At 45.9% G+C, this 27,724-nt stretch overlaps 1 protein-coding gene across 1 annotated transcript; it reads right to left on the bottom strand.

The window, feature by feature from the left end:
- Positions 1-564: 564 nt before the first annotated feature.
- Positions 565-27,468, bottom strand: LOC121443504 (nyctalopin-like). Its single transcript, XM_041645255.1, has 3 exons — positions 27,208-27,468; positions 24,761-24,838; positions 565-2,078 (listed from the first exon to the last, which is right to left on the bottom strand). Exons 2-3 carry the CDS (start codon positions 24,780-24,782, stop codon positions 670-672), a joined length of 1,431 nt encoding a protein of 476 aa, XP_041501189.1. The 5' UTR covers positions 24,783-24,838; positions 27,208-27,468; the 3' UTR covers positions 565-669.
- Positions 27,469-27,724: the final 256 nt, after the last annotated feature.

Here is a 27,724-nt window from a genome sequence, read left to right as displayed (position 1 = left end):
AGAAACTGGTCTAACTTTAATTTTAGCATTTTATAAATGTGGTCCACAAACACACCTTACTATAGGTCTGACAGTGCCTATAGTAAGAGATCAATTGTGATATAAAAGGCATGAGTCTTTTTTCCATTCCTCTTAATGGAACACCTCAGACCTCAGCAACCACCGCCTGCTTTGGATCTCAGTCTCTTTCCCAGGCCCCTTCTCTAATGGCCTGTCCGCCTTCCTGAACCTTGTTGTTCCTAAGCCCCTGGGAGCAGAAGGTAGAAAAGATATGGATTGAGTTTAGTGGGCTACTGGAGCAGAAGAGGTGATGGGTTCTTAGTACTTAGCCGATCGAGTCCCGCTTTAATTTAGGGCTCGTGGATATTGTTGCCTGGAGGTGGAAGGATGGGAGTTCCGGGAGCTTCCATTCCTCATCTACCCACCCAAGAGAGCATGCTCATTCTTCTCTTCTTCAATGGATGCCCATGTGAGAAGAGCAGAAACGTATACCCACTTAGGTGCCATTTCCCAGAGTGCTCCTCTGCCTAGGGCTATCTTTGGAGCAACAACTTTTGTCACCAACCCCAATCGTATTCCCTCTCTTCTCACTACAGACACTCCAAATCACAGCCAAGTAAGTCTTTCCCTGTTGACCAAAGTGGTTTGGGTCACTTCAGTGTGGCAAAGTCAATCCCTCTGTAGGCTGAACACTACAGACTGTGCTAGGGTTAGCAAGAGGCAAGAGATGAACAGAAACATGGCCTTGCAGCCTAAGACCTCCACTCCAAGGGAGGGAAGGCTGTCATAGAGTGAGCCGTTGACCAGCTCCCAGGTGGTGTTGGCTACTTCCTCCACAGGGGCCCTTGGGGCCAGCAGCTTGGAGAGGAGGCTACTGAACCTGCTCACAGTGGTGGCCACTGGCTCTGGACTGGGGCCTGGGCTGGATGTGGTGAAGTTCAGCTCCTCGGGGTCCATACACAGGCCATCAGAGGAGTGCTCAAAGACCACCTGGCTGAGGTCCAGGCCGGCCACAGAACCTGGGGAGGCGCATGCCACATCAGCCACAAGCCCCAAGCCCTCCATCCAATTGCGCAGCCACTCCAGATGGCAGTCACAATGCCAAGGGTTGCGGAAGAGGAAGAGGCGTCCCAGAAAGAAGCCTTGCTGGAAAGCGGTCCAGGAGAGCACGGTGAGGCGGTTGCCATTGAGATGCAGGGCCAGGAGGCCCGAAAGGTTTTGGAAGGCGCCTTCCTCCACAAAAGTGATGCTGTTGCGGTCCAGGTAAAGCAGCTCGAGCTCTGCCAGGTCGGAGAACCAGGCCCGCGCCACTCGGCCCAGCTCGTTGCCACCCAGATTGAGTGTGCGCAGGCGGCGCAGGCCTAGGAAGGCAGCGGCAGGCAGCGCGGCCAGCAGGTTGTCATTGAGCAGCAGGTGCTCTAGGGCTCCGCAGTCGCTAAAGGCCCCGGCGTGCACAGCCTGCACGCGGTTGGCCTGCAGGCTGAGAGAGCGCAGGTGCCTCAAGCCCCGCAACGAGCTGGAGGCCACGGCCTCGATGCGGCTGCCCTCCAAGTGCGCGTGCGTCAGGTTAGCCAGGCCGCGGAGCGCGCCGGGCACGCGACGGAACAGATTGTCGAAGGCCGTGAGCTCGCGCAGGGCGGGCAGCTCGGCCAGGAGACGCTCGGGCACGCTGAACAGGCGGCAGGCCGCCAGGTCCAGGCGGCGCAGGCGACCGAGCGCCGCGAAGGTTCGGGCATGCAGATAGCGCAGCTCACCATTGTGCGCCAGGCGCAGCTCGGCCAAGCGCGGTAGACCCTTGAAGACGCCAGGCGTGATGAAGGACAGGTTGTTGTGGCACAGCGACAGGCGGCGCAATGACGGTAGCGTGCCAAAGGCCCGCTCGCCCAGCATGCGCAGGCCATTCCGGTCTAGGTCGATGGAGACCGCCTCGCACGGAAACTCAGTGGGCACCCGCAGGAGACCAGCACGTTCGCAATGCACGGAGCAGCCACGCTCTATGCTGCGGCACGTGCAGGCCGCAGGACAGGCCTGCAAACAGGCCTCGGTGGCCCGGGTGCAAGGCAGGCCGAAGACCACCGCTGGACAAGAGAGGGGCCAGAAGAAGAAAAGACAAAGAACAGTAGTCAGAAGTCACCCCAGTAGCAAGTCGCAGACCCTCCACCAAGTCCTGCATCATCAAATGACCTCTTCCCATATGCTTACCAGCATACATTTCCCACCTCTAGTGCCCTCCCCTTTGCTTCCAATTGCCTTGATCAGCAAAAGCTATGCTATAGTCCCTGCGTCCCTTTTCTCTAAGCTTCCTCGCCTGTATCATCACAGTATGCTTTTAGAATGTCACTAGAAGCTTAGTCGCTTGTGTGGGGAGGGGAATCTCTGTGGATGTCACTATACCCTACTTTAAGCCCTGTGCTGCCCAGTGCAGTGGCCAATAGTCACATGGGCCCCTAACCATATGAAATGTGCCCAGCCCAAATTGAGCAATACAAGTATATAGAGGGTACCAAAAAGTAAAATATTACATCAACAATTAAGTATGGGTTACATATTGAAATGGTGTTTTTATATGATACATTGGGTTAAATGTTAAACTTAATGTCAAATGTTTTACCTTTTTAATGTGGCTATATTTCTATTGGTGTCATTGGCCCCTTTCACCATAAAAATTCAATTTTTAAAAACTCCCAGTGAGTCCATTAAGCCTCATGAAAAAAAAAGAAGAATTAAAGAGCAAGGGGGTTGCAAATGAAAGAAAAGCCTATTGTCTTCTTTTTCTTTTTCTTTAACAGTCACTTGAAAGTTAAAAATTAAGGATACCCTCAGATCCCAGTGAAACAGAATGAACTCTCAGACAAGTTCAACTGGAAGGAAGTGGGGAGCGAAACATTGTGGGGGATCCGGATTAGGTGCAGGCATTTGACTGGCTTGTTTGGGCGGTATGGGGTCCAGTGGGTTTTGTTAGTCACCACCGGTCAGTGACTGGTGAGTCACTCTGCTGGGTTTCTTGTTATCTTGTGATAAAGGACAAGCACATGCCATAAGTTGTCTATAAGGGAAAAGAGACTCCTGCTGGGTTATCAGGTTATGAATTAAGGGCATGAGAACCTTTTATTTTCCTGTCCCCACGAGAATGCCTATTTTGCTTTTTTCTCCATCTTGCTTTATTTTGTGCCTGTCGGGGGTGTTTACATGCAGAGGTCAGGAGACAACTTACAGGAGTCAGTTTTCTCCTTTCTATCATGTGAGTCCCAGGAATCAAACTCAGGTCTCTAGCTCGGTGGCAGATGCTCTTACCTGCTAAGCCATCTCGCCAGCACTATATGGACCATTATTTCAAAGATAGCATATTAAATACACTATCAGTGACTTCCTACATCTCCAAAGAATTGATTATGGACACTACAGTTAAATTCCATTTATCAGCTTACTCTTTAGAAACTTGTTTACATTATACTGGGAAAGAAAAATGCTTATAAATTTTGTTCTGCAAATTCAAGTGGATGATCAAATAAAGTCATCAGAACCTGCCCTCTCCCAGTATGGTTGCCACTGACAACAAACAGGATATCATTATGTGCTTCCTCATGCAAGACTGTGGTCCCAAGCCTAGTCTGAGGACCAATAGAAAAGACAGAGTACTTGGCTAACACACAAAGCCCTGGGTTCATCTATAGCCCTATATAAACTGAGTGTATGGTACATGCCTGTAATGCCAACACTCAGGAAGTAAGGGCAGGAGGATCTCAAATTCATCTTCAGCTACACAGCGAGTTTCAGGCCAGCCAAGGACACATAAGAACCTGTAGAAAAGAGAAGGAAGAGAAGCGAGAAAGCAGCACTGACAGATGGACCATTTGGTGTTCCAGACAAGTGGTTTCAGGCAGTATTCAATTTCACAGTTTATATAAGGAAAAGGAGTGTCCAGGTGTAAATGCGCCCAATTTCCAGCAAACACCCCTGTTCTGTCATGCCCCCCATCATGTTCACAGCACCTTGCCTCTCTAAGGCACTGTGGGAACCTGAAGGCAAAGACAACACAGGGTATGTTCAAGGTGCTTGCTGCCACCTCTGTAGGCTTACTCAGCCCCACGGTTCATCTGTTGTGAGCACTCCATGGTTTCTCAGCTGCTCCAGGGGGGATTCGGCCATTCCAGATTTGTCTTTGAGCATTCAATTGAAAACAGGCTACTTTGATATTCTGCTGTTAAGGAAGCTTGATATAGCTTTCCCTTCTCCCTAAAAACTGTGAAATAGACATTAAGCTGCCAGCAAGATTCTTGGAACCTATACCATCAGAATGGCTGTGAATAAGATCTCTGTTGATTGGTATACCCTGCTAGGGAGGCAGGGCCAAGAACCTCAACTACAGTCCTCTGCAGAACAAAGGGGTAACCTGTTCTCATCAACCCTTCCAACTAGGTCAAGTTGAAGTCTCACATTTCCTTACTAACAGCCCTTCATTCTACTTGCTTCTCCTTTATAATTAAGAAAAGTATGCTCTCAATCCCATGACTCGCTTATCCCCGCTGAACAGCCAGCATTGTTCCAAGCACACAGTATGGTCAATAAATGTTTGCAGAAGTAAATGGAATTGATGCCTTCCTTTGTAAGATTCTTGCCAAAGAATGTCATTTGTTTTAAGTTGTAGACAACTCATAGGATTACAAGAAGGTGGCTCACAACTGTCTATAACTTGAGCCGTAGAGGACTATATTAACTATACTATATGTATAATGCAAAAGATCAAAAAGGTGGTTGCTAATGATTTTAAATGCTTTCAAGAGATCGAGAGATGTGGAATGAAGCTTTTCATTGTATATTGCCTTTTTGGGGGGTTATTTGCTTGTTTTTTTGGGGGAGTTGATGCAGTGATATTTTATTTGTATATTAATAAATAAAGCTTGCCTGAAGATTAGAGTGCAAATCTAAGCCACTAGAGGTCAGGGAGTGGTGACACACACCTTTAATCCCAGGACTCAGGAGACAGAGGTAGATGAATCATCTCTGTGAATTCAAGGCTACCCTGGGCTACACAAGATCAATCCAGAAACAGATCCAGGTGGTGGTGGCTCAAACCTTTCATCCCAGTGTTTGGGAGGCACACACCTTTAATCCCAGCACTAGGGAGATGGGGACAGAAGCGATATGGCTGGGCAGAGAGAGGCATATAAAGGGGAATGGTGTGGGAGTGTCATATATCAATCTGTTGATTTCATTGGTTAAGCAATAAAGAAACTGCTTGGCCCCCATAGGTTAAAACATAGGTGGGAGGAGTAAACAGAACAGAATGCTGGGAGAAAGAAGCTGAGTCAGGAATCGCCATGATTCTCCCACTCCAGGCAGACGCAGGTTAAGATCATTCCTGGTAAGCCAGCTTGTGGGCTACACAGATTATAAGAAATGGGCTAGTCTAGGTGCAAGAGTTAGCTGAGAAAAGGCTAGATATAATGGGCCAAGCAGTGTTTAAAAGAATACAGTTTCCGTGTAATTATTTTGGGTAAAGCTAGCCGTGCAGGCGGCCGGGTGCCAGAACGTAGCCCACCGCTCCTACTACTACAGGGGAAGAGACAGGAACTCACTGGAGTGTGGAGTCTGATATTTGGTGGAAACACAGTGCAGTCTAGGCAGTCGCCCCTTTGGTCTGAGCATTGGTAGAGGGAAAAGGTCTCTCTAGCGGCTTACTGCTCTGCCTCTCTGACCTTCAGCTTTAACCCCTATATCTGACTGTGGGTTTTTATTATTCATGCTACAAGTTGGTTGGTTTTTTGGTGTATTTGTTTCCTTTGGTTTTTCGAGACAGGGTTTCTTTGCATAGCCCTGGGTATCTTGGAACTTGCTACAGACCAGGCTGAGCTCGAACAGATCTGCTTGCTTCTACCTCCCAAGTGTTGGGATTAAAGGTGAGTGCCACCATGCCCATCTGCTCTATATTCTTTTTTATGATTAAAAATTTGAGCCACGTTGTTATAGTTTGAATCTAAAAATTATGCCTCAAAGCCTCATACAGGAAAAGCTCAGCTGCCAGCTGGTGGGCTTCAAGAGATGATTGGATCATAGTTCAGTGGATTGTTGAGAGGCAGGAGGAAGAAGGTGGTGGCACACACCTTTAGTCCAAGCGCTCAGAAGGCAGAGGCAGAGAGGCCAACCAGACCTACAGAATTCCAGGACATCCAAGGCTACACAGAGAAACCCTGTCTTGAAACACCAAGGAGCAAAGAGAGAGGAGGAGGTGGAGCGCCGTAAGGAGAGCTGTGAAGGGTCTGTCTCATCCCAGGACTCTCTGTCTCTTCTTACTTCTGACGGCCATAAGGCAGGCAGCTCTGCTCCTTCCCACTCAACATGCTGTACTGTTTCACTATGGGCCCAGAAACGTCAAAATGACACGGACTGAAGCCATGAGCCACATTGTGCATGTGAGAAGTGCCCAGAGAGGACACAAGAGTGCTTCTGGTCCTCTGGAGCTGGAGTTCCTGGCTGGAAAAGCGGTACTTGCTTTTAATCACTGAGTCAGGCATTGTTTTTTAATTTATTAAAAATTTCTACCTCCTCCCCTCCTCCTATTTCCCTCCCACTCCCTCTCCCTCTCCAGTCCTAAGAAAAGTCAGGGTACCCTGCCCTGTAGGAAGTCCAAGGCCCTCCCCCCTCCATCCAGGTCTAGGGAGGTGTGAGTCAGGCATTTTCTTTTTAACATGATGAGAAAAAAGATACCATGTGGATACTTAAGCTATTTCAAAAAATAGATTGTAGTTTACTTTAAATTTCTACAAAATGGTCTGTCAATATACCACCGTTAGAGACCTATTTTTGGTCTCTGAAACCTTGATAACCATTAGAAATAGTAACTAATTTACTGGATTAGTAAAAAAAAAATTAAGTTGAATCAAGTCAGTTCTCAAAACAGACAACAAAACTCCAGTATTAGCTTACCCGGTATGAAGACCAGGTATGTGCTTAGTAAGCCAGAAAAGCGGGGCACCAAGAACTATTTAAAATCACTAATAATAGCATACTGTGGTGAGTTCTGCTTGCAATCATAGGACAGTATCTTCCATCAGATGACTTTCTGCTGGTCGCTACAATATGCCCATACTTGATGCAACAAGGAGGCCGCAAAGAAAGGTCTAGGTGGTGTGCTACCCAGGGCTTCACGTTGGAAATACATGGGCCATTGTAATACTCTCAAACCCAAGCTAATACTATCAAGATCTTTAGGGGTGAGACCAGGCACTGCTATTTGTAAAGCTCCAAGGGGCTGATTCCAATATGCATTCAAAGTAAGAAACCAAGGACCTAAGCAGACCTACTTTATAAAAATGGGGCTCATCAGTAGGGGGTGGGGGAAAGTTACAAGATCTAACAGAGGGATCCAAGCCTAAGGATATAACAAAAGGAGTTAGTTGTAAGCAGGTGTTTACCAACACTGGGCCGGAAACACTCATAGCCCAGTCTTCCTGCCATCCAAGAGACACAGCAACCACATCAACAGATGAGTGGCTGGACGAATGTGGCATAGCCATACAAGTAAATCTACTTTGGGTATGCATGTGTGTTTGTACACTTGTGGATGCATGTGTGTTCATGGAGGACAGCGGTCAACAAAAAAGGGTCTCCCTCAGTGACCACCATATTGAGATAGTTTCCTGCTGAACCTGGAAGTCTCCCATTTAGTTAGACTAGAGAGCCCCGTGTCTCTGCCTCCTCAGCAATGGGCTTACAGGCTGTAATCTTGCAGCTCCTGCTTTTTTATGTGGGTGCTAGGAATTGATTGTGTTTCCTCGCTAAGCCATCTCTTCAGCCCTCATTTTTAGTTCCTGTCTCTCTTTTGAAAGTCATGTTCCCTATGCTTTCCCTGTGAATTCTTTTAGCATGTTTATAATAAGCCTTTCCTTGGTAATCCTAATGTAAGTTGTCTATGGGCCTGCTTGAAGGCAAAGGAAGGTAGACAAAAGCTATAAGAAGACAATGGAGAACAATGGAAATGGTAGATGGTCTCTAAACATACAAAACCTCTCTCTTCTCACCTTAATTGCTTACAACCAAGTGATTGTTTACAACAAAAAATAGCAATGTATTATGAGTTTATAACAAATATGAGGGAAAATATGACAAAGTAATATAAAAGAAGCATGAATTACTTTTATAAAGATCTTCCATTTGCCAGGCGGTGGTGGCACACACTTTTAATCCCAGCACTTGGGAAGCAGAGGCAGGCAGATTTCTGTGAGTTCAAGGCCAGCCTGGGCTACAAGAGCAAGTTCCAGGACAGGCTCCAAAGACTGTTGACAATAGCTTTGATCTGTGAAGAGGTCAATTTAAGAGAACTATTTCTCCCACCTGGATAGAGACCTAACATTCCAAGCTGCCAAAACTTCAAAGAGAATCCAGTTGAGCTGTCCAATCACCTAGCCAAGGGAACACCTCTAAAGAAGAAAGGTTCACCTTAAGCCACACTAAAAAGCTAGGGGTATAATGAATCCCTTTTAGAGAGCTAGTGTAGTCTTCCTTCCTACAACTCCCACCCTGAAGGCCAGTAGTTTCCAGAAGGTTAGTCTGCCTTCCCGAATCACTCAGACAAGTGTCACGCCCTTTTCTTCTGTGTCCATTCAAAGCAGGCTCCTTTGCGCTCCTTTGCACCTTGCCTGCTTTGGTGGGTTTTTTGTGGTTGTTATTGTTGTTTTTCTCAAAATCTAATAAAATTGTTCTCAAGATTTTTTTCACTCTATTCTCATTTTTTTTTGAGACAAAGTCTCACTACATAGCCCTAGCTGTCCTGGAACTCCCTGTGTAGACCATACTGGCCTTTAATGTACAGAGATCCACCTGCCTCTGCCTCTCCAGTGCTGGGATTAAAGGCACATGCCACCATGCCTGGCCAAATTCTTTTATTAACAAAATTCAGACTAAGACTTCTGAAAGGGTCTCCAAGCTCGCTGGTAACATTTAGCAACTCAACCCAGACTCTCCAAATTTATGGTAACAAGATTTGGTGTGGGAGAATTGTCTGTATTCTGTCAATCATGTTCTAAATAAATGCTGATTGGCCAGGCAGGAAGTATAGGCACGTCAACCAGACATAAAGCAGAGGCGGGGCAATGAGAACAGGAGAATTCTAGGAAGGAGGAAGCCCATTCCTCCGAGTCCTGCCCAAACCACCAAAGAAGCAGGATGTGACCTGCCCCGCTGAAAAAGGTACTGAGCCATGTGGCTAACATAGATAAGGATAATGGGTTAATATAAGCTACCAGAGCTAATAAGAAGCCTGAGCTAATGGGCCAATCAGTTTATCATTAATATAGAATCTCTGTGTGAATTTCTTTGGGGCTTACCAGCTATGGGAACTGGGCAGGACAGAAACCACAACAAGCCTGCCCCTCATATTACAAAGATTAGTTAAAGATCCACCAGGACAAATTAGACCTGCATATTGTAATCCCTAGAAAATCAAAAGAATCTCAACCCCTACCTCACACCATGCACAATGAGCAAACTTCCATAAACCGTGAATGTAGGAAATAGTTCAGGAACTGTGGCAACATATGTCATATGGGTGACACAAACATGTATAATGCCACTCAGATTTTACAGATTTCTTTTTCTCACATAATAACCAAGTTTTTAAAATTTGAAACAGTGTTTCACTTGTAGTCCAGTCTGGCCTTGAACTTACAATCCCCTTGCTTCAGCCTCTCAAATTCTGAAATGACAACTGTATGCCATCATGCCCAGCTGTAAAACTCAAGTTTAATAAGTGTTTGTTCATAGATACAGGACATTATTTCATTGATTCTTACAGCCTTACATCTAAGCATTATTCTCCTGATCTCAAAAAGGAAAGTGAAATGGGTGGAGATAAATGGCATTAATTTTTGTTTCTCTTTCCACTGAGCCTTACTGTCTCCCAGCCCACACACCTAATGTGAGCTGCTGTGACCGGCTTTGATATGAAAGAACAGCACGTTCTGACCTTTGAGGAGTCTTCCGGCACTCATTGTCCGTGCTTCTACAGCAATTGTTACCAAGCACCGTTTCTAAGAAAACATGCCCCACTCAAAGTCCCGTGGGTCTCTGCTGCCTCCTCCCAGGCACAGCTGTTTGCACCATTCCACTTTGATGTAAGCACATCTAATTGGATCCATTCCTTCTGTATGAAAATGGAACAAGTGCTAAGCCGCTGGCCAGCAAGCCCCTGTGAGTGCAAGCCCGTCGATTACTGGGGCTTGGGTTTGTATGGAAGCCACGTGTGATATGTGTGTAGTGATACAGGCCTGTAATCCCAGCACTTGGAGGATGAAGGCAGGAGAATCTGGAGTTCAAGACCATCATTGGCTACATAACGAGTCTGAGGTCAGCTTGAGCTAGAGTATGTTCTGTCTAATAAACAAATCCCCAAATGAACAAAACACAGCACAGCAACATATGACTCGAAGCAATGCAGAGGCAGAAGCCAAGGGCAGTGTGAGGAGTGCAGTGCACGCATAGTGCCTCCACTCAGAGCACCATAGCCGAGTGTCCTAAACCGGGGTAACTTGCTAGTAAACAAACATTTCCCATGGTTCTGCGGGCTGGGGAGGTCCAAATCAAAGCAGATTCAGTGGCTGGTGGGGGCTGGCTTCTTCTTGCTTTGTCTTCATGGCAGAAGGAGTGGAGGAGCTCTCCAACATCTTCCTTATAAACATAACAATGCTGGGCCAGGCGTGGTGCGCACACCTTTAATCTCAGCACTAGGGAGGCAGAAACAGGCAAATCTCTCTGAGCTCCAGGCCAGCTATGGATACATAGTAAGACCCTGTTCCCCCCACCCCCACCCCCCAAAAATTCCAGTTTTGAGAGTTTCTTATCACCTCCCAAAAGACCCTGCCTCCCTCCTCATTGTAGCCCACTAGGAATTTTATTTCAGTTGTGCCTTAGGAATGAAATCCAGATGTTCAGTGCACTCGTGCAGAGAGAGCAATAGATTTGAGTCCCAACAGGGCCTTGCTAGAACTTTCTGTGTTACTGCCCTGTTCCTGTTTCAGAAATCCATTGAAGCCATCTGCAAGTGAATTCTGTTCCTTACAGCCAAATGATTACTGGTTATAGTAGTCATGCGACAGAAGAAAGGATGCTGCCTTTTCGGTACTCTTTCCACATTCACCTAGAAGCCAGGAACTCTCCTTCCTCACTTTGTCTAGCATTTAGGGCCCAGAGGAAGTGACCTAGATTGGTCAAGCCAGCCAGCAAGATTTAGAAACAGAAGGAGACCTCAGGCAGAAACCATCTTCTGGCCAGATGGCAGGAGAGTCACTTGCTTTCAGATTTACACAGTGGTGAAGAAAAAGAAAAAAATAAATAAAATAAAAGATCTGCATGCTGGGGCTGGAGAGATGGTTCAGAGGTTAAAAGCACTGGCTACTCTTTTAGAGGTCCTGAGTTCAATTCTCAGCAACCATATGGTGGCTCACAACCATCTGTAATGAGATCTGGTGCCTTCTTTTGGCCTACAGGCATACAAGCAGGCAGAACACTATGCACATAATAAATAAATAAATCTAAATAAAATTTTTAAAAAGATCTGCATGCTGGAATTGCTGGCACCTGACTCCTCACATGTTTCCCATGTGCAGGTGACCCATGAAAGGGCAATGGCTGGGGTCTGTGCTAGACTTGCCCACTTCCTGATATAGGCATTTCTCCTGTCAGTGAAGCCTCTGTTGAAGAATGCTAAGAATACCTAATGTCAGCAAATAAGCTCCCATTAGCCTCTGCAGCCTATAAGTAGGTCCTAGAGTTTGCATCCAGATTTTTTCTATTCATTTGTGTGTTTGTGCATGCACACGTGTGCATATACACACACGTGTGTGCCACAGCATGCATATGGAGGTCAGAGGACAGCTTGTGGGAGTCATTTCTCCCCTTGTACCATGTGGGTTCTAAGGCTCGAACTTGGGTCATCAGTCTTAGTGGCAAACACCTTTACTCGCTTAGCCATCTTGCTGGTAAAAATCCTTAGGCAACAGCCCAACGCAGGTGTTAGAGTTTGGCTTTGAAATATCTTTCCAAAGGCCCACATGCTAAAACTAGGCCCACAACCCCTGAAACTGCTAGGAGAAACCTTTAAGAAACGGGGCTGAATGTACTCACTCATATTTGGTTTCTAGCCATAAACCAAGGACATTGAGCCTATAATTAGTGATCCTAGAGAAGATAAATAAGGAGAACCCAAAGAAAAACATATAGGCATCCTCCTGAATATTAACCTTCAGCAAGTGATGAAAGGAGACAGAGACAGAGACCCACATTAGAGCACCGGACAAATATCTCAAGGTCCAAATCAGAAGCAGAAGGAGAGAGAGCACGAGCAAGGAACTCAGGACCGCGAGGGGTGCACCCACACACTGAGACAAGGGGATGTTCTACTGGGAACTCACCAAGACCAGCTGGCCTGGGTCTGGAAAAGCCTGGGATAAAACCGGACTCTCTGAACATAGCGGACAATGAGGACTACTGAGAACTCAAGAACAATAGCAATGGATTTTTGATCCTACTGCACGCACTGGCTTTGTGGGAGCCTAGGCAGTTTGGATGCTCAACTTATTAGACCTGGATGGAGGTGGGGGTTCCTTGGACTTCCCACAGGACAGGGAAGCCTGATTGCTTTTCGGGCTGAGGGGGGGGGCTTAATTGGGGGAGGGGGAGGGAAATGGGAGGAGGTGGCGGGGAAGAGACAGAAATCTTTAATAATTAAATAAATTTAAAAAAAGAGTGAAAAAAAATTTAAAAAAATTTCCAAGCCAAAAAAAAAAAAAAAGAAAGAAAAAGAAACGGAGCTGACTAGAATAGGTCTTTGGAGGGAGAGGTGTCCTTGAAGAGACTATTAGGATCCCAGCCCCGGGCCTTTTTCTCCCTTTGATTACCAAATTTAGTTGTGTGGTCTTCTTCTGCCACCTGCCAGCCACCGTGATATACTGTGCCATCTCAGGCCTAAAGCAGCAGAGCCAAATGGCCAGGGATGGAGGCCTCGGAAGTGCTAAGTTCAATAAACCCTCCCTCCTTGTAAGCTGTCTATTTGACTATTTGGTCCAGAAATGGAAAGCTAACACAACCAGACCCCTTCATTTTGTAGTATGGCCTCCCTCCTCCTTGCCTCTGAGGAACTGTGAACAATTCACCTTGCCCAAGAAAATAACCTGAATTCAGAACCAAAAGGAAATTCCTCCCCTTTCCTTGCCCAGAAAGTTTGTAAGAGGGGATTGAAAAGGGTCAGGGCGGTCCTGGCTTTTCCACCTCCAGATGGGAGGTGGTGTCTCTCAGAATCAGCAGTGATGATTCCAGAAACAAGTCTCCTTGGCTGTCCTGAGCTGAGTTCCATGGGAAACCCTTGGCCAGAAAAGCCCATTTGCCCAATTAAAACAAAGATCACAGTCTGTGAGAACAGAAAGTCAACTCATTTGTTAGTTGCTTAGCAATGTCTCCTCTCACAGCGGTATTCTGGGGACAGATTCATCTGGAAACCAGAAGAGGTTTCAGAGCTTTCCTCTTTGGTCTAAGGAATAGGGAGGGGAGGACTAGAAATATTCGAGATGGGCCTGGCATCGTCGGCCATGAGGCTTTCCAAACATTCCTTCTTCAAACCCTTCTCCGAGGACATGTCCTGCTGCCCTACTTTTCTCGTATGCTTTGGGTCTTTGGGTGCTCTCACCCCCACTTTCTCATTCTGCCCCCTTCTTTTTGTTTGTTTTTGGTTTGGTTTGGTTTGGTTTGGTTTTTTGATAGAGTTTCTCTTTGTAGCCCTACCTGTCCTGGAACTTGCTCTGTAGACCAGGCTGGCCTCGAACTCACAGAGTTCTGCTTGCCTCTGCCTTCTGAGTGCTGGGATTAAAGGCGTGTGCCACCACTGCCCAGCTTTCTTTTGTAATTTTTATTTGCTCTTATCTCATATGATGTGGGAGTGTCTTTATCTATCTGTTGCTTTCATTGGTTAATTAATAAAAAATACTGCTTGGCCTGATAGGGCAGAATTTAGATAGGCGGAGTAGACAGAACAGAATGCTGGGAAGAAGGGAAGTGAGGCAGACGCTATAGCTCTCCTCTCCAAGATGGATGCAGGTTAAGATCCTTCCTGATAAGCCACCACCTTGTGGTGCTACACAGATTAATAGAAATGGGTTAGTCAAGATGTAAGAGTTAGCCAGTAAGAGGCTAGAGCTAATGGGCCAGGCAGTGTTTAAAAGAATACAGTTTCCGTGTAATTATTTTGGGTAAAGCTAGTCAGTGGCCAGGAGCCGGGTGGCGGGAAGTGGCCCGCAGCTCCATACTACACTCATAAAATACATCCCCACCACAATTTCCCCTCCCTCTCCTCCTCCCAGTTGCCCCACCAACACCTCCCTCTCCCCCAGATCCATTTCCCACCATCTCTCCCCGCCACCAAGAAAAGAGTAAGCTTCCCAGGGACATCAACTAAAGACAGCATAATGAGATACAGCAAGACCAGGCACAGACCTTCTCATCAAGGCTGGAGAGTATAACCCAGTAGGAGGAAGAGGGTCCTAAAAACAGGCAAAAGAACCACAGACATCACCACTCACAATGTCAGGGGTCCCCCAGAAACACCAAGCCAACTGTAACATATATCCAGAGGACCTCGAGAAAATCGTGAAGGCTCCATGATTGCCACTTCAGTCTCTGCGAGCCCCCATGTTGCTCCCTTCTTTTTAGGCCTCATACAGGTTATCTCATCCCATCACTCTGTTCCCTCATCTTATTGTGTGCAGCTATGAGGAACAGGACACTGTACTGCTTGGGACAGCCATGAGAGCACTGGACCAAGCCAGAAGTGGACTCCACAAGCCACTTGTCACAGGATTAAAGCTCATAAGGTACAAATCCCTCAAAACCAAGTGGAAATATGTCCCAGAATAGGAAGCAAAACACCAGGTGTTCTGTTTAGGTTAAATATCCCCTAAAAGCTCATGTGCTGAAGGTTTGGCCCCCAGCCTGTGGCACTGCTGGGAGGCGATGAAACCTTTCAGAGGCAGTCAGGTGCCTGGGTATGTGCCATTGTGAAGGGATACTAGGTCTTCAGCATACACACATGCCCTCCTAGCTACCATGAAGTAAGAAGCTTGGCTCCACCATATGTTCCCCACCATCATATTCTGCTTCACCACAGCCCCAAAGCAATCCAGTCACAGACTGAAGCCTCTGAAGGCAGGCAACAAATCCTCTCCTCCTCAGCAATCTCTCTATTCCAAACTGGTGTGGGATTGTTTGTGACTTAGGCCTTCCTCTCTCTCTCTCTCTCTTTCTCTCTCTCTCTCTCTCTCTCTCTCTCTCTCTCTCTCCCTCCCTCTCTCTCTCTCTCTCTCTCTCTCTCTCTCTCTCCCCCCCCTTGGTTTTTTTGAGACAGGGTTTCGCTGTAGTTTTGGAGCCTGTCCTTGTAGACCAGGCTGGCCTCAAACTCACAGAGGTCCGCCTGCCTCTGTCTCCCGAGTGCTGGGATTAAAGGTGTGCGCCACCACCGCCCGGCTCTCCTCAGCAATTTCTTAGCACAGGTATTTTTACCATGGCCATGGAAAGCTGACTGGCACATCAGGTATCAGAATATTGAAGCTGTTACTATGGAGAAACTGCAAAGGACATAGGATGGTCCAGCCAGGGCTACACATTAGAATCCCATGGGGAGTTTTTAAAAAAAAAAATTCATAATGCCTAAGCCAGTTATAACAAAGATAAACCCCTGCGTTGGTGTGTTTTTCTGTTGTTTTGTTTGTCTGTTTAGTTGTCAATGCTGATCATGAAACACAAGGGCTTGTGCATACTAGGAAAGCACTCTGCCTCTTAGACGTCACATCCTCAGCCCTTGTTTTGTTGTTGTTGTTGTCGTTTGGTTTTTGGTTTTGAGGCAAGGTCTTGTTATATAGCTCAGATTGGTCTGGAGCTCACAATGTAGGCCAGGCTAGCTTCAAATGTGTGACCCTCCCATCTCTACCTACCAAGTGCTGGGATTTCAGGAACATGCCATTGTGCCTTGCCAGAACCTTGGTATCTTTAAGGTTCCACAGGAGGGGCTGCGGTAGCAGTGCAGTCTGTAAAGTGCTATAAAGGACCCGACTTCCATCCCCAGAAAGCACACGAAGAGGACGGGCAGAGTTGTGCACACACTGCTAATCCCAGAACTGGGGAGGCTCATCTGTGGGGCTCACTAATCAGTCAGACTGTCTTACTTGGCGAGTTCCAGGCCAGTCTCAAAAAGAATCATCCTGAGGATGGCCTTGGAGATTGTCTCATCGTGCACATACACACAAACACACAAACACACACCATCCAAGCAAATACAGCTCCACGGGTGATTTCAATGTGAAGCTAAAGCAAGAATCTTTGTGGCCTTTGTAAAAACGGGATTCATTTGTGTTGTGCAAAACGTTGTGGTAAGCTAGATGTGGGAGCACACACCTGGAATCCTAGCACTCTGGATGAATTGATGAATTTCAAAAACGTGAAAGCTGGGATTCACAATACGGATCAGTATTTCACTTACTCAGGCAGAGAGAGCACAAGTTCAACAAGTTCAAGGCCATCCTAGACAAGATAGTGAGACCCTGTTTCAAAAAAAAGCACCTGGCATGACAGCGCAGGCCTTTAATCCCAGCACTCAGGAGGTAGAGGCAGGTGGATCTCTGTGAGCTCAAGGTCAGCCTGGTCTACTTAGTGAGTTCCAAGACAGCCAGGACCCTGTCTCAAAACACTAAAAAGAAAAAAGAAAAAGAGGTCTGGGCTATAGCTCAGTGATAGAGGGCTTACAGATCATGGGTGAGGCCCTAGGTACAATCCCCAGAACTGCAAAACAAATTCTGTTTGGTGAAATAAGCTAGTCACACAAGGCCATATATCATGTTACTTCCATTTACAGGAAACATCCAGAAGAGGTAAATTCATAAAGACAGAAAGCAGATTAGTGGTTGCCAGGAGCCGAGAAGAAGGGCAAACTGTGAATAACTGCTTGATAATAGCACAAAATTTCAAAACTTCTGGACAGCGCAAAGCTTGTAGAGACTTGATAAAAGTGATAGTTGCGTAATGTTGTGCTAACGTCACAGTTTAAAGGAGTGGTACATTCTGTGTCAATTTTACATCAATTTGTAACAAAAGTTACAAGGTGTCCCTAAATCGAAGCAAACACCAGAGATGAGCTCTGGGTTTGTGACCTGGCGAGATGGACGAACAGCTGCAGGGAAGCGTTGCTGGCGAGGCTCAAGCGCCCCACAGAATGCTGTCTCTAAATAAGGAGCAGCTGGGGAACTTCTCCCTGGCGGCACCAGGCTCGGCAAATGTGTTTTTCTCCCCCGAGGTTTGCTGAGGGAATGGTTACTCATGGAGTTTCCAACCACAGGCTGAGCTTGGAATATTTTTTTTTTATTCTCATTGTTTGAAAAAGACTTGCGCCTCCCAAAACTAAAATAGTATGGGAAAATATGGTCTGGTTTCTGGTTTCAGCAGAATGTATTTAGCCATTTTGGCTCGAGAAATCATTCTCTTCCCACTCCTGGCAAATGCTTCCCCAACTGCTCCTCCAGCCAAGCCCAGTGCTAGGTTTTCAAAACAAAACTAACTGGGGGAAACAGAAATGTACCGGGGGCACCACGCCATGGCCTCTGGCCTCAGGCGACCCCAGAACCTGCTTCTTACACCATGCAGGCACCTTCTGTAACAAGAAGGCAAAGAAGAAGCTGAAGAGAGGCTCAGCGTGTGACATAAATAAATCCATGCAGCTTTTCCAGAAAAGAGTTGGAGAACCTGGTAACCTAGCAAATCCACGCAAAACATATGAAACTGACCAGGTACCACAAGACTTGTAAGAAAAGAAATAGCAAAGGAAGAAAAAAAAATCAATGTGGTGATGGCAGGTGTGGGACTTTTTCTCTCATATTTATTATTTTTGTTACATGTCTGTGGGTGTTTTGCCTGCATGTACGTTTGTGCATGGAGTTTGTGTGGTGCCTGTGGAGGCCAGAAGAGGGTGTCAGGTCTCCTGGAACTGGAGTTACAGACAGTTGTGAACCACCATGTGGGTGCTGGGAATCGAACCAAAGGTTTCTGGAAGAGTAGCCAATGCTTTAACCACTGAGCCATCTCTCCAGCGCCTCCATTTTTTTCCTTTTTAGTTACTTTTGAGAATGAGTCTCCTGTAGTCCATGCTGACCTTGACTTATCTATTGAGGTCGAGGATGGCCTTTGACTCCCGATCCTGCTGCTCCTGCCTCCATCTCTTGAGTGCTGCGCTTAGATTCATGTGTCATCATGCCCAGCTCAGGTGGTAGGCCCTTCAACAACCGGAACTTAGTTGTCTTACTTAGGGTTTTCTATTGCTGTTAGGAAACACCATGACCATGAAACCAAATAGAAGACCCGGATATCAATCCACACACCTTTGAACACCTGATCTTTGATAAAGAAGCAAAAATATCAAATGGAAAAAAGAAAGCATATTTAACAAGTGGTACTGGCATAACTGGATATCAACATGTAGAAAAATGAAAATAGACTCATATCTACCACCATGAACAAAACTCAAGTCCAAATGGATCAAAGACTTCAACATAAAGCCAGCCACACTGAACCTTATAGAAGAGAAAGTGGGAAGTACACTTGAATGCATTGGCACAGGAAAACACTTCCTAAACAGAATCCCAGCAGCACAGACACTGAGAGAAACAATTACTAAATGGGACCTCCTGAAACTGAAAAGCTTCTGTAAAGCAAAGAACATGGTAAACAAGACAAAACAACAGCCTACAGAATGGGAATAGAGCTTCACTAACCCCACATCAGACAGAGATTTGATCTCCAAAATACACTAAGAACTCAAGAAATTGGACACCAAAAGGTCACATAATTCAATAAAAAATGGAGTACAGACCTAAACAGAGAACTCTCAACAGAAGAATATAAAATGGCTGAAAGACACTTAAGGAAATGTTCAACATCCTTAGTCATCAGAGAAATGCAAATCAAAACAACTCTGGGATTCCATCTTACACCTGTAAGAATGGCCAAGATCAAAAACACTGATGCCAGCTTATGCTGGAAAGGTTGTGGGGTAAAGAGAACACTTCTGCATTGTTGGTGGGAATGCAAGCTGATACAGTCCCTTTGGATATCACTGTGGTGATTTCTCAGAAAATTAGGAAACAACCTTCCTCAAGACCCAGTAATACCACTTTTGGGTATATATCCAAAGGATGCTCAATTGTGCCACAAGGACATGTGCTCAGCTATATTCATAGCAGCTTTGTTTGTCATAGCCAGAACCTGGAAACAACCTAAATGCCCCTCTATTGAAGAATGGATAAGGAAAATGTGGTACATTTACACAATGGAGTATTACACAGCAGAAAGAAATAACGGCATCTTGAATTTTGCAGACAAATGGATGGAGCTAGAAAACATTATTTTGAGTGAAGTAACCCAGACCCAGAAAGACAATTATCACATGTACTCACTCATAGGTGGTTTTTAAACATAAAGCAAAGAAAGCCAGCCTACAAACCACAATCCCAGAGAACTAAGACAATAATGTGGACACTAAGGGAGACTTACATAGATCTAATCTACATGGGAAGTAGAAAGTATAAAAAGACAAGATCTCCTGAGTAAATTGGGAGCATGGGAACCTTGGGGGAGGATTGAAGGGAGAGGGGAGAGGCAGGGAGAGGAGCAGAGAAAAATGTAGAGCTCAATAAATATCAATAAAAATATAATCAGAAAAAAAAGAAACACCATGACCATGGCAACTCTTAGAAAGAACACATTCAATTAGGTAGGCTCAATTACAGTTTCAGAGATTGAGCCCATTGTCATCATGGCAGGGAGCATGGCAGCTGTAGGCAGATGTGCTGGAGTTGAGCATCCTACATCTTGACTCAGAGACAACAGGAAGTTGACTGACTGTCACACTGAGTAAAGCTTGAAAAATGAGACCTCAAAGCCTGCCCCCAAAATGAGGCACTTTCTCCAACAAGACCACACCTACCAACAAGGCCACGCCTTCTGATAGTGTCACTCCCTTTGGGGGCCATTTTCTTTCAAACCACCCTATTTGTGCAAGTCACTTGGTCACTGAGGGTGCAGCTTAGAGGAGATTAATGTATTTCTTCTTCTCTCAGGAAGTCCCACAAGGGTAGATTGTCATTAACAAGCCTGCTCCCTCCCCCAGAATCTTTCTTGCTTTCTGTGTCACCGTGTAAGCTCTGCCTATTGCATATTCATCTACTATGAGACCCTCACCAAGGCTGAATACATACTGGTACCATGTTCTTTGACCTCCAAAACATGAACCTGATGTCACCTCTTTTCTTTATAAAGTACCTAGCCTTGGACATTTTGGTCTAACAACCAAAAATATGGCCCTAACAGGAAGCACTTTAAATCCCTAACAATAAGGAAATATATAAACAAACAATATATCATACAAAATGAAGAGCCACTGGTCCATGCAATATCATCAATGAATCTTCTACATGTATTGCTCAACATGACATAGTATCTAAGTCTACCATGAGAGAATTCCCCTTGGAGTACAGCTGGTCTCTCCCTCCACCCCTGTTTTCTTCTCGTAAATTCAGTTGCTTGAGGTACAGTTAAGATCGTCTTCAAAAAATGTACACATTTTGGCTACTCCATCACTGACTGGCTCTGCTGGTAGAATGTAGCATGCATGGAGGCCCAGCTGGAGAACCATGTCTCGCAGGTGTGGTGGAACTCAAAAAAGTACCCTATTAAAGTGCAGTTCGGTAAGTACACCAAGTGTTCACACCCATACCAATCAAGATTGAGAGCATTGCTAATGGAATTTCCAGAAAGCTTCTTCGAGTCTCTTTGATACACGTCCTCTCTGTAGACGACAACAAAACTGCTTTCTGGACTATGGATGAGCTCTGCCTTTGGAGGATTCTATAGAAATGGTAAGAAATGGCTCTTTCCATCACCAGTGTGTTTATGGGGCTCTTCCGTATTGTGACAGGTCAGCTGACCAGGACTTGTTAGTTCTGAGTTGACGAGACTGTGACAGATAATGGGGGTACCTTGACTAACTTATTCTCTTACCTGTTGAGCCATTCTATGATCTGAATACAGATGGCCTCTGGAAAATGCGGATATTGAGTGCTTGGTCCCAGATGCTAGATTTATTTTGAGTGTAAATTGAAGAAGTGAGGCCTAGTTGGAGGAACTAGGCGTTGTGGACCAATCTTTGGGTGTATCTCGCCTCGCCCCCTTTCTGTATTCCCATTTTCCAGCCAGACGGTGGTGGCACACGCCTTTAATCCCAGCACTGGGGAGGCAGAGACAGGCGGATCTCTGTGAGTTCGAGGCCAGCCTGGTCTACAAGAGCTAGTTCCAGGACAGGAATCAAAAGCTACAGAGAAACCCTGTCTCGAAAAATAAAAAAAATAAAATAAAAAATAAAAAAAAATAATGTATTCCCATTTTCCTTCTTCCTGGCTGCCGTGATGATACCTGTTCTATTCCACCGTTCCCTCCTTGCCATGAAGGACAACCAAAACTGTGAGCCACAAGAGAAATAAAAAGTAACTAACAGTTGGCATTTGTATTGTTTCCAGTTTTAGTCTGTTGTAATAAAAGCTGACACAAGGAGTGTGTGTGTGTTTGTGTGTGTGTGTTCATGGACATGTATTTTCATTTCTCACTTAAATAGGAGCAGGATTGCTTGAGCCATAGAAATATGTTTACCATGCCATGAAACTGACTGATGGTTCTCCCAGATGATCGCTCCGTTTGATATTCCTGCCAGAGATTCTAGCATTCCACCCAGTCTCATCAAGGCTTGAGATTTCACAGTCTTTCACATTTGGGCTATTGTGGGTCTTAAAATAGCATCTTGTGACTTTACTTTTCTACAGACTTCTTTTAAAATGCAATTCTTATCCTTCTAGAAGGAGACCTAATACCTAGTAGGAATGAGTGCATCCAACCGAGCAAGAGTCTGCACTGGGCTGATTCATGAATTCAATCAACAACCACGTATGATGCTATGAACGCCAGGGAGCTAGGGGATTGGTAACTCTGAAGGAGGCTGTGGGAGTGTGTGTCCTTACCCACCTATGAGGAGAAGCATGCCCCCAGGAAGACTGTGACTGCCTCATGTCTCCCCTGCTCTGAGCCACTTCTGATTCTCAAGTCCAAGTTTGGGGAAGCTCAATCAGCCTTCCCCACCCCCCACCCCCTGCCAAGGAGGCAGATTGCTATCCCTGCCTGCTTTTTCAGAACATGTTGTTCCCACGGCTTGTGACTCGTCATCAGAGAAATAGTCTCTGTGCTGATGGAGTCTTTTAAATGAAAGCACTAGGGATGTGGAGCTGGTCATTAATTTTAAGTGTGTCTATTGTTAGTAAATGATGTCACCACTGAGCTTGCCAAACTGTCACAAGTAGTCTGGATGTCTTTCAGGGTTCTGTAGGGAAGACAGCTCTATTCTGCAGCATCAGGCTCGAATACTGTCTGGATTGTGTGAGTGGCAGCAGAGCTTTGGGTACTCCTTGAAAATAATCCTGGCTCTTGGAAGCAAACATTCTGTCCCCATGACTCAGTCAAATCTCCTTTCTAAGGAGGAGAAATGGCAAGTCCCTGGCTATTGGTGATTATATAAATGTCAACCTCTGTCCTTTGAAGGCTCCTCCAGTAGGAAATCATATCCTACATATCGTGATGTGCCCTGTGCCCTACTGATGATTTTTATTTTCTGGTTTGATTGATTGATTGATTCTCCGTTAAGGAATGTAGGTTTCTCAAAGACATAGGCCATGTGGCTGTACCCCTTATAGCATCCCTTGCACACACTAAAGGTGCCTTGTCTATTGCTTGATGGAACAGAGCATGTCCCACTTTTTTTTTTTAAAAAAAATGGACTATAGAGTGTTCTAGTTAGCTCTCACTGTCAACTCGACACAATCTAGAGTCATCTGAGAAGGGACCCTTGATTGAGAAAATCCCCAGATCAGATTAGACTGTGGTCATGTCTGTGAGGGATTGTCTTGATTGTTAATTGATTATAGGAAGACACAGCCAACTACAGGCAGCACAATTCCTAGGTAGGTGGCTCTGGACTAATAAGAAACCTAGCTAATGGCTCTTTGGAGCCCATTCCCTATGGTGGGATGCTTCACCCAGCCTTGATGCAGGGGGGAGGGACTTGGTCCTGCCTCAATTGATGTGCCAGGCTTTGTTGACTTTCATAGGATGCCTTACCCTTTCTGAGGAGTGGATGAGGCTGGGTAGAAAGGAGGTGAGGGAGAGGAAAGGGTGGTTGGTATGTAAAATAAATTTAAAAATATAATAAAGAAAAAAGAAATCTAGCTAAGTATAAGCCAACCAGCAGGCCAGCAACTGTACTTCTTTGGCTGTGAAGTGAGCTCCTATTCCTGTGCTGAATAGAAAGCAGCCTCCCCACAACTTCCGGCATTGAGCTTGCCTTGACCTAAAACTGTTAATTGAATAAATCCTTTCTTCCCCTTGGTTGCTTTTGGTTGGAGTGTTTTCTCACAGTGACATAAAGAAAGCTAGAACACAAAATAAGAGAATTCCATTACTAGTATTTTAGAACCATCTGGTAAAGTGTTCTGTACTATGTGCAATATAGACAAAGGTCATTACATAGATCGCCATAACATCAAGTAATTCATTCTCCACAGGGGTCAGAGAAACAGATTCTCTGTGTAGAATCATTTACTAAAGAACTGAAAAGGAGATGATTGATTGGTTGATTGATTGATTTTTTTTTTTACCATTAGGCTAGCTGAGATTTGAACCACTGGATAAAGTATTTTGTGACAAGTATTTCTAGGTTTTTGGAACAGAAGTGTTTGTGGTTTTTACCATGCTGAGATGGTTCCCTTTACCCTATTCATGCTAAGCACTCATTCTACCACAGAGCCACAGGCTCAGCCCCATCTTGATATGTTGGAGTGAGAGAGGTTTGGTGGCACAGATTTGTAATCCCAGTACTTGGGAAGTGAAGTTTAAGGCTAACCTGCATATATGAGACCCTGTTTCAATACACACACACACGGCGGGGGGGGGGCAAAGTTTGAAAAAACAAAAATATTATTTAAACATCTGTTATGCCACAGTTCCATTGCACCCTCCCCTTAGGAAGATTTTTTCCTAAGAGATTTTTGTTTTTCATTAAGTGAGTTTAAAATATGAAACTTTTTAAAAAAGACTTAGACTCACTATGTAGCCCTAGAATGCATTCTATAGACTCAGTTGGCCTCAGATTCACAGTGATCCACCTGCCTCTGCCTCCTAAGTGCTGAGACTAAAGGTTTGAGCCACAGCATCCACCTTGACTTTAAAATAGTATGTCTAGAAAAATCACTGGTTTGGGGTTATAACACTAATAAACTCACATACAAAACATAAAGATATATAAGTCTTATTTTTTTTTAAAAAAAAAAAGGTGAGTTCCAGGACAGCCAAGGCTACACTGAGAAACCCTGTCTCGAAAGCCAAAAAAAAATAGAAATAATAAAATAAAAAAGAACGCTATTTCATATTTAGATCAGGAGTTTTGTATATTAACAAATTAAGGAAAAACAATCTACTGTCTACTGTTTTCTCATTCTCTAGCTCTTCACCACAGTCACATAGCAGGGAAATACGCTAAGAAAGAGCAGCCAGATGGAGCTGTGACTGAAGCCACTTGGAGCCCTAATTCTTTAGGCAGAAGCCTTGTCCCATCCCCGGCCACAGCAGAAGGACTCACCATGAAGAAGCAGGATCAGCATCCCTTGGCCTTCCTCGCACCAGGTGGCTCAGAGCCATTGAGCTGTAGGATCCCTACCTGGAAGGAGAAAGGACAAGTCACCAACCAGGTCATAGGCTACCCAAGACACATCCTGTCCGCACCTCCACGCTTGGCTATGCCCAGTCACTTTCTCTTCTAGTGTTAGACTAAGTGAGAAAAGCCGGTCAGAAGCTCGCTCCAATTTCTCCGTATCCATCAGTTTGGAAACCCTTCATCAAGCGAAGGCCCGACAGCAACTCAGGATCCAGCAAGAAAATAGACGGTGGAAAGCATCTGTGGAGAACCCTTAAAGGTCCCTCTGAAATGCTGCTTACCATCCTGGGAGTCTAGCCCCAGCGCCCCCAGACCCTCCATAGCACAGGAAATGTTGCAATAGGAAATAAAGGCCGGAGCAGGGGGCACACAGACGACAAGCGAGGGCTGTGCGTGCAGGTTTAACTGCTTGTTTTGTTTTTTTCTGGAGATAAAGTGGCTGGAAAATCCGCTGTATCAGATGAGGATTAGCAGAGATGAGAGAACATGTCTGCCTTTTGAATCGCCAAAGCCAGTGACAGATTTTGCTGACACACCAATCAATTTTATCCCCAAGCCGTGGCCACCCCAGGCTTCCTGCCCTCTCCATCTGCCAAGCCCCTTTCGTTTCTTAAAACCTTCCCACCCACATTCAGCCGCGTACCCTGACCCCAGCCCTAGCCCCACCCACCAGCCATAAGCAGTCAAAAATCTGCTTCCTGCTCCCAAATGGTATTAGCAGTCTTTTCAACAAGGTCACATTATGTAATTTAGAGGGCTGGAGCAGGGACCCGGGAGTTTGACCTAACAGTTGAACAATTTGCCCAACTTCATCTGTTTGGAGAGGTGGATGATCCCCAAGCAGAAGGTGGCAGAGGCCCTTTGAAGCAGGCAAGAGGTTTTGATGTTAGGCTTACAGCCATACTTGGCCATTAAGTCCAGAATCTAGCTGAGGTTGTACAACCCGGTAGCCCTAAGCATAAACTCTAGTCGTTCTGTTGGGTTTGTGGATGCAGCAGAGCACAGTTGCAGCGCCTGGGAGCTGGTTAACTCAGGCACCCTGCCCCGACCCCAGACCTGATGGCGACATTTTCACAAGTCTGCCTGTAAGGTTTGCTGAGACTGATGTCGTGTCGAGGCAACAGGATCAGGTTTCTCTGGCCACTCGGCCACAGTTCAGCGATCCTCCACGCTCCTGGTCCCAGTAGCTCCTCTAAGGCCTAAGCGGGGGGGGGGGGGGGGGGGGGGGGGGGGGGGGGGGGGGGGGGGGGGGGGAGGTGCAGGGTGCTCCTTTGTGAGACATCAGCCCCAGGAATCCATAAAAACATGCTAAATTCTGGCTCTTCTGGCAGGAAGCTTGACATTCCCTTCCCGTAATAAGAGCTCTAGCTGTGAATCCAGCCATCCTAGGTCATTGTACCCTGGGAAATAATTGTTTCCTTACACTTGGAAAGCCAAAATATGACTGAATTGGTCTAATCTCTGATACGAAGGAACTAATGGGAATGGGACAGGTGGAAGAAATGCAGGGAAGGAAACATCTTCCCCATCCCAGATAAAGTCTTTATTCCTATCTTAAGTGAGAGTGGTAGACATAATCTTTGTAAGCCCCATTATTAGGGGGGCTCTCGTGGAGCAGTGAGGTCCAAAGGCCTAACATAAATGATGCAAAATTAGGATTACAGGAAAACGCATTGGTAAACAAAGTGTCGAACCCCGGAACCACCCTGCTCCCCACCCCCCAACCACATACCTATATGCTCTCCCCCTCCCCCAGCCAAGAGCAGTACTAGAACTGCCTGGATCCAGAGGAGCAGGCACAGAGTGTCAGAGATGATAATGAGACGGGTGGTCCCTTAGGTTGTGTGTGGAAGCACATGCCAAAGAGCATGGGCAACGAACCCTGTGCTGTACAAAGAAGCTCCAGAGCCCACACTATGAACCATAAATGCCTTGTCCTCATCCTAGTACAGAGCTTGCCATTTATGCTGCTCAACTTTCCCCTGTTCTAACTTCCTCCCTCGAAAGTGTCTTTTTCTTTTAAAGAAAAAAGATTTACTTTTTCAACTCCTTTTTAGTTACGCGTAGGTGGATGTGTCTGCATATGGGTACGTGCTCGTGGCTATGAGGAGGCCCGGGGCATCTGTTCCCCTGGAGCTGGGTTACAGGTGGTTGTGAGACGCCTGCCATGGGCGCCAAGAATCCAACTCCAGTCTCTGGAAGAGCAGCAGGTGCTCCTAACCTTAACTGCCGAGGCATCTCACCAGCTCCCAAGTGTACCTTTTCTAACGACCCATTCCTGTTTCTACCACTATGTGTCTCTGCTATAGCTCTTTTCTGTAGCACAAAGCCTGGAACCCCTCGGGAAGAACCCGCCAAACCCTAATACCCACCAAGATCACGTGAACCTGAACCTTCACTTCAGGCGTCCCTGGGAAGTATCCGTGCCTCTTCTCTCCCCACTTCAGCCCGCCAGAGTCTGAAACACAGCTATAAAATGTGTCTGGTCACACTTCCCCTGCTGGCAGTTTATCAAGTCCTGTTTGCCTTCATCATCAAACCTACGAGCCAACAGCTCTAGCAGAAGCGTCTTCCTGAGGAAAGTGTGTCTCTTCAGTGGAAAGAGACGGGAACATTGAGGAACAAGTAGCCTTTCTCCGTCATCTGTGCCCTACTGATGGACAAGCCTAACTCTACTTTAAGATTAGAGGCCATCTTCTTACAAGGTCAAAATACGTTCATTCCTGTTTTCCTTCAAACTTAAATTGGACCATGTCTTAACCCATTTGCTGGAATTTGACATGTTCCGTACTCTATGCCCTGACATTCACACTGATAAGCTAAGATGTTCTGCCAAATAATTTTGAAATGTTTGGCCAAATTCCCACATAACCAAAATATCCCCCTGGC

The sequence above is a fragment of the Microtus oregoni genome, unplaced genomic scaffold (genome assembly GCF_018167655.1).
Source record: "Microtus oregoni isolate MIOR12 unplaced genomic scaffold, Mior012 000108F_ref0000382, whole genome shotgun sequence".
Taxonomy (NCBI): domain Eukaryota; kingdom Metazoa; phylum Chordata; class Mammalia; order Rodentia; family Cricetidae; genus Microtus; species Microtus oregoni.
This window is presented reverse-complemented; position numbering and strand designations above follow the sequence as displayed.